General features: G+C 43.9%; 1 protein-coding gene across 3 annotated transcripts in view; it reads left to right on the top strand.

Annotated features, from left to right (window-relative positions):
* Positions 1-7,078, top strand: part of ARHGEF33 (Rho guanine nucleotide exchange factor 33) — a 41,172-nt gene extending 34,094 nt beyond the window's left edge. For 2 of the 3 annotated variants that reach the window (XM_024999376.2, XM_059891727.1), the window contains exon 14: positions 6,378-7,078. In XM_024999376.2, coding sequence (XP_024855144.2) covers positions 6,378-6,507 — 130 coding nt within the window. In that variant the 3' untranslated portion in view covers positions 6,508-7,078. Of the gene's footprint in view, positions 1-2,358; positions 6,291-6,377 lie in introns of those variants that run through there. The other variant, XM_059891728.1, reaches the window with a different exon arrangement.
* The last annotated feature ends 308 nt before the right edge of the window (positions 7,079-7,386 follow it).

Below are 7,386 nucleotides of genomic sequence, written 5' to 3' on the forward strand. Positions count from 1 at the left end.
CTAGCAGAAACGATTGGATGGATTCGGCTTGGGTCCTACTTAAAACATCACTTTAATGGAGTCTCCGTACTCCATAGGAGGCAAAAGCGAGGCACTTCTTTCCTGTGGCCCTAAGATTCTCAGCCCTTGCTGTGTGGTATCTCCCACCTGTCATTTTGGTCAGCACTTACAAGCACTGTTTCACAGACTGGGAGGCATTGGCCAAATGCCAGCATGAAACGTAAGACAAAAGCACTGAGTGTTAGCGTTTGGCAGTGGGGGGATCTCCAGTCCAGCCATCACCCGCCGGGGAGACTGCTGTCCCTTTCTCCACCCGTCCTCAGGCCTGTTGTCTCCCCCTTAGAGTTGTTGCCTGGTGCTTCGTTTCCCTTCTTAGAGGAGCTTCTCACAGTGAGCCTTAAACAGCAAGTGTCCCTAAAATTTTAGTGGATGGAAAAGTTAAAGGCACTGTTGCTGACTTCATAGTTTGGAGCTCCCGTGTGAGGAAACACAGGAAATCACTTTCTCCCAATTTAGATACTGGTCTTGATGGAAGAACTGGGGCAGGCCTGGACTGAGGATTTTTGCGGTCGGTTTGTCTAATTCCTCTCCTAGAGGGAGGGTAGTACTGAGAGTAGTAGGTCTCTCTGATCGTTGGTCCCACCCATTGTTACTGGAAGAAGAGGCAAGGGGGAGCAGCAGTCCTGCAGAGACAGCCCTGTTCCTATTCTAGCCCGTTCGGTTTTGCTAGAGTAGCCCGGGCGTGCATGACTGCTGGAGCCCCTTGATTTGGGGGCAATGAGCTGAGAATTGAATCCCTTTCTAGGACCATAGATTTAGATCTTTCCTGACCCAGCACCTCCTGTCAAGTGTGACAGTGGAGAGACCTGGAGACAGTTCTCCAGCCTGACTTTGGTATGCAGGCTTCTGAATCCTGCTAAGAACTCCAGACTCCTAAGACCACTGCTTGAGCCTTTTATTTTTACTTATTTTTAAACCACAGTGTTTCCCAAGAGAACAACCACTTTTTGCCATTTATAATGACTGTGTGCTGCCTGTTGGAAAGCACCCAGTCATGGATCTGTTGCTGGTTCCTTTGCACATTCCCGTTCCAGGACCGGGAACAGTGGATAAGAGAGGAACTTTCTTAAAAACGCAGCTGCCTGGAACTGGGGCTGGCTGCCCCAGGAGGCAGTGGATTCTCCTAAGGAGGATTTGGATGACCCTGGTTAGGGAGGCTGTGAAAGGGACACCCACAGCGGGTGGGAGATCACTGCCACCCGAGTGCTTTCTAGCTTGAAATTTGCTTTATCTGTATTTTGACTTTGTTGTAGATCAGTCTGGGAGATCACATCTTTTTAATGCTTGAAACAAGAAATCAGTGTGGCCTGGGACCTGTCATTTTAATGACCACGTAGAAGGCCAGATTTTATCTTTCTATAACCTCCCATAGCCACTGGTTCATTGCCAAGGATTTGCTGTGGACTCTCTAAATTTTCATGTTAGATAATTACTTTCAGCCCTCTGGCAGATTTTGGGGATCCTTTCTGGAGGGTCAAATGGATCCCCTTAGTTCTCTCCTACTTTTATCATAGACAAGTCCCTCTTGCCTCAACCCAATTGCTGCCACCACTTCTGGCACTGCCTTTGTATTTAAAATCTGAAATGTTATACGGATGGAAGTAAAGTTGGTGCCATACAGTTGTTGCTCCCTCTGGTTGGCTTTCCTGGCTTTTTACATCTTGTGTAGGACTGTGAGCGCTGCTGTGTAATACTTTCTTGTCGCCTTGTATCCGGGGTGCTTTGGTAGGCCCTCTGGAGACTTGGCTCAAGGTCAAAAAGCAGCTTGAGTAGCTTCTCCTGAGTATTTTCATCCTAGAACCTTGGAAAGTTTGTTCCATTTTGCTAAAGTAGAGACAAAGGGCAAGAAGGCCCCAGCATAGCACAGAAAGGTCAGCAGCTCTCAACTCGGATGAGAACACTTGACTCTTCTCATGAATGAAGCATCCTTTGTCATACACGTGTACTGTGTGAGATGCTTGTCTAGGAATCGTGAGTGACTTGGTTGGTCCTAGCTGTTATGTAGGAACTTCTCAGACTGAAGCCAGGCATATAGACAGGTACAGGGAGGAACCAGAAAGAGACACTCTGCCCATCCTCCTCCCATGTGTTGGGAGGTCAGGCTGGCAGCAAGCCCTGTGACTTCAAGACATGGTTCATCCTGGGTACTGAAGTCAGGCTAGAGGCTGGCCTCAGAGGTCCAAAACGGATCAGAGCCAGAACAGCTGCCTCTGTCACACCCGGGGCTCACTGCCTGCCTCCCCACAGCCCTCTGGAGGCTTGTTCCTGTCTACACTGACACACTTTTTGTATCCATAGGGGCTTGTTTGGCTGGTGGCCCCACACACCCAGAATGCTGCTTCGGGATGAAGCTAGGCATGGAGCCAGATGCAACAGAAAACCTGAGAAAGGGTTCTCTTCCCTCTGAGGCTGGGAGGGCCGAATGCTCATACTCACAAGGATTGAAAAGGGAGAGTCAAGTTGACATCATAAAAAAAAAGTCATGAAAAATGCCCAAGATATCTGGGGGAGAGGATGATGCTCTGACCGTTTCTATCTCAGGCACATTCATCCTGGGTAGATACCAGGTCACATGTCCTTGAGAGCTGCCCAGAATTGGTCAAAATAAAGATGACATATCTTAAAGTTGGAAAACGTTAAGTGATTTTAAAAATTTTTTAATGAGGATTCTTAGAAGCCAGGAACAGAACAGACCTCATGTGATAGGTTGATGCTGGACTGAATCCTTGTCCCCCTGCCTTTGAGCAGGATGGAAGGTAGACCATTCCATTGTACGAGCATTGACCTGGAAGCTTTCAAAAACTTGAATCTAGACTGTCCTGAAGTCCGAGACCAATGCTACTTCATCCCTATGTGTGAATCTTAGACTTAGGCCAATACCTTGGTTGGGGGTGTGCATAGGGGAAGAGGGTTCTGTAAGACAGCTTAGGGGCAGGGATATACGTGCTCTTTTTATCCTCAACTCTCATGGGAGTGGAAGACAAAGCATATGGCGTCCAAATGATTAATTCTACTTCGTCACCCGTTTCTTCCTCTTTAGCACTTTGTAATTTACATGCCTCAGAGGGTCTCTTTCCCAGTCAGCACCCTCCCTTTACCAGTCCCATGGAAATCTCTTCTTTCTTTAATCACACACTGCGGAGAGAGCACTTCCACAGAGTCCCATATGACTGTCAGTGAGTCCGCTTTGCCGTCTGCCCAGCTTGGACTGTGGAGCAGACCATGTCATAGAAAGCACAACTACTCAAGAATCCATTGATAACTGCACCTCATGTTCTTCTCTGCCTCCTTAGAGCCTGTCTGAAGTTCTTCCTCCATTCTTACCCACTTTGGGATTGTCTCTCATTTCCCATTTTAATTCCCCATATAAATGGAAAACGGAAGGAGATGGCTGAAGAGAAAACATGTACTTAAACCTGATTATAGATGTTACTCAGTAGGTCATTTGAGATCAGTCACTAAGTTAAGGGTCTTCAGTGTTCTAGGTTCTGTCAGCAGAAGCTTAAGATCCAAATGTAAGAGTGACCCAGCTACCAGGTTTAGTGCCTAGGACATAGTAACCCCTTTACAAATCCACATCAAACGAGTGTGCGTTTGTCGCCCTGTTGATTGTCAGGACCAGCTTACGTGGCCGACAGGATGGGTGCTCTGCTGCTCCCTTTCTTCTCCATCTGCATGTTCCTGAAGCTTTCAAGGCAGACAGTCTTTCCAGTCAGCAAAGCAACCCTTTTTAGGTCAGAGGCTCCTGCACCACTGATTCCAGCCCTCCTGTTTTCCCCAGCTCCAAATAAACTTTACGGCTTACTGTAGTAAATTGGTACTTGCGTGACCTACCCAACTTGTGATTTTTTTGTCTCTGTCAGTTGAGGGGAAGGAAAGTTAGGGACAGGTGTGTTCCCCTCCCATCAAACATTTGGATGGCTGTGTCAGAAGGTGCTGGCAGCCATCCTAATCTTGCCCAGCAAGTGTTTGCCTGCCTGGCCCTTATGTGTGTTCCTTTGCAGTCAGCCAGAATGGCCCTAGCAACTCAAAAGCCATTTCTGTTTTATAAAGAAAGGGGATAAAAAGCAAATCCACTAGCTTTCCACCTAGATTCCACAGGTTATTTTTCAGTGATTTAGGTATGCATTACTCTAGAACCTGACAACCACACATTCACAAGGTTCCTAAAGTTGAGGTGTTCATATACCATGTAAGCATTAGAAAGAAATCAGCTAAAAATATCTTTAAAAGGGTGAAAATTAGCTTCTAGTCATGGCTACCATGGAATACTAGATCTTGAAAATGATTAGCAAGTTACCATTTAGTTAATTGTTAGTTAATATCAAGAAATGAGGAGCCATTCACACACCTTGCAGACACAAAGGTGGTTTGTGAGAAGAGCAGTTAAAAAAGAAAAATACTAAGCTGAGTTTGTGGACTTTGGAAACTAGACAGGGCGATTTTGGCATTTGTTTCAGAAATGGGAACTCAACTGGTGAAGATTTCTGTGGTCCTTGGGGCTGGTGGTGACATCAGAGCTTTCCCATTTCCAGGTAAACATGAAACAGTTGCATGTTGGAACCATCAAAGTATGACATGGTGGGCTTTGGAGAGATCAGATGTAGCTAAGAGGGGAAATGGAAGGCAAAGATTTTAAGTTTTGATGAATGTTTTCTGATGAGAAACTTATCATGTGGGGAAACAATTTGGAAGAAACAGCAGCCAGATTCAAATCTTGCTTCCTACTTCCTGCCCCCTCGCCCTGCAATGCTTTAGGTATTCTTAGTCTTCTGGATAACAGAAGATACGGGGAAAGAATGACATGGTCAAAAATCTATCTTCCTAACAGTTGGGGCACAAGTGCACCAACCAGGGATGATTTGAACTGGAGGTAGCGGGGAGTTCTGAGAGAAAGCCTGGAGCTTTAGGGTGGGGTCTGAGGAGGTGGTTTCAGGGGAGAATTGCAGGCGGCTTCTGAAAAGGAAAGAGACTTTCAGCCCAGCCAGCCATCATCTTACTTAATGAACACCCAGATCTACTGGGGTTGAGGAGAGAAAGTTCTTCCTCTATGTACTGGGATATAGTGGAAAAGGGCTCCTTACTGACCAGATGGAGGAAGTGTGGTAGACAGCTAAGGCCTTCATCTGTGAAACCAAATAACAGGGTCAGAGTTAAAAATAAAAATCCAATCAATCATTATGTTTCTAGACATCAGAATTTTAGTCTTTGTGTGGATCTAGATTCTTTCCTTAAATAAGGTAAAGGAACGTTTGCATTCTGCCCAATGATTTCAGTAAATGATAGAGTCATAATTAACGTATCTAATAGCAACAGTGAGGACGTTCCTAGTGTATCTACGATAGTGAAAGAATGTATCCTTTTGTGGATAGTGGAAGCATGCCTGACTCTGCCTCAGCATTTGGAGAACTTGCTCAGTTGTGTAGGAGCTTTGGACAAAGAACTTCATGTCTAACGTCACTGTCATACACCTTGCATGAGGTCTTTTGATATTGCTTCTTAGTCACTGGGCTAGTTTTTACCCATTCTAGCTCAGAGCTGAAGCTAGCCAAAGGGCCCCAGCCTAGCTTATCAGAGGTTATTTCCAGAAAGCCTCCTCCCTCTAGGGACTTCTGACATGAACAAACTGGAGAAGGTGCAGAGCTGGAATGGATTACCCAACTGGCTTAACCAAGAGAAAGGAAGAATACACCCTCGACTGGGGACTCAATTGGACTGTTTTGAGTTGTTGCCTCTTAATTGGGCTTGGTCTCCTATGTGGTGGTTGAGATAATAGAATCTCCTTAATCTGATTACTGTACTGATTTCTGCATTCTGCCAAATGTAGCATATGTGTGTGGTTGGCTTCAATAAATTTTTCATTTAAAAATGAAAACAAGCAAAAGCAAGAGTTTGTAATGTAATGCCCAGATTAAGTAAAGGCCCTTGATAACCTTGGTTGAGAGCAATGAATTCTATCCTTTAAAATTTAAGGGCCTTCTTAATTTGTGTAGTAGTTCCTTGATTGAATTGAAAATAGGATTTATTGAATTTTCTAATCCTTTCTCCCCTGTTGACAATGCTATTACATGATTTCTTACACTGTCATACACAATTGTCACAAGTGTCCCCATTAAGCACTAGAAAGGTCAACTCTTTATGTGCACTGCAACTCTTAGTTACACATGTCCTGAGTCATGAAATTCAAGGGAAGTAAACATTATTCCAGATCTAGGAGGCAACTGTTTTACAAATGCAAAACAATTTGGTTAGATAAAATATTTGAAAACAATTAAAACCAAATCAACCTGTACTTTATCTGTGTGCTGAGATTTTAGGTCCAGTGGATCAGAATACAGGGAAAAAACTAATGAGAATCCCTCAATGGATCCTTCACCCACCAAACAAGATTTCTTCAGAAACCGACTTGCTCTTGCAAATGAGCTTGACCAAGGAACAGCTGTGTAAAACATACTTAAAGTTGTATTGTCAAGTGGTAAGATGAGGATAAAAAGCTTGTATATATCTGTGTAGGAATATATATATATATATATTGATGTATAAATCCCTGAGGAAAACTAATATAAATACCTACATATGAAACTAAATCAACATACGAGACATTGAAGAGATGAAGATTAGTCTCTGGTTGAGAGCTGGCTCTTTGAACAACACTTGGGACAAGGGAAATGAAGACTTTTCACAGCATTACAAAAACACAATAAATTTGGAGGAAAATAAATGCTTGTAAGAAAACTTCCACCTTGAAGTCATTCCCCCAGTATAATATTGAGCATGTTCATATTTAACATGGATGTGAAATTTATGCTTCTGAGGTCTTTAGCTTATTCATTTCATCTTAGACTAGTATACACCATGCTAGGGGGCAGTTCTGTCATGCCATATGTCTTCCAAAAACCCCAAGGCAACACCTAACATCCCTTAAGGCAAAGCATCAGTTAACCCAATTGTATTACATGTTGCAAATACGAGTTGTGGAAAAATTTGTGCTTAAACCATGACAAAGAAGGTTCAAAGCTTAAAGACATGTTGATATGCAAATAGGAAAAGAACCTTAAGAGTAGTATTCCTCTTGTTCTATGGTTATGAAAACCAGCGCAGGGAACAGTAATTCCTCTAGAACTGGGAGGTCAAAGAAACATTTTCCCTCATGTGGGTTGTGGGTTGTGCTGCGGACAGGAAAAAGTCCAGAGTCTGTGTTTTATTAAATACTCAGGATTCAAAGGTCCACCAGTGATCCTGAGTGTCACTCACACTCACGACCACGTGGACTGAGAAGAAAGCATTGATTTAGCCACATTGCCTTAAAAGACGTTCTTCCGTCTG

Source organism: Bos taurus, chromosome 11 (genome assembly GCF_002263795.3).
Source record: "Bos taurus isolate L1 Dominette 01449 registration number 42190680 breed Hereford chromosome 11, ARS-UCD2.0, whole genome shotgun sequence".
Classification (NCBI taxonomy): domain Eukaryota; kingdom Metazoa; phylum Chordata; class Mammalia; order Artiodactyla; family Bovidae; genus Bos; species Bos taurus.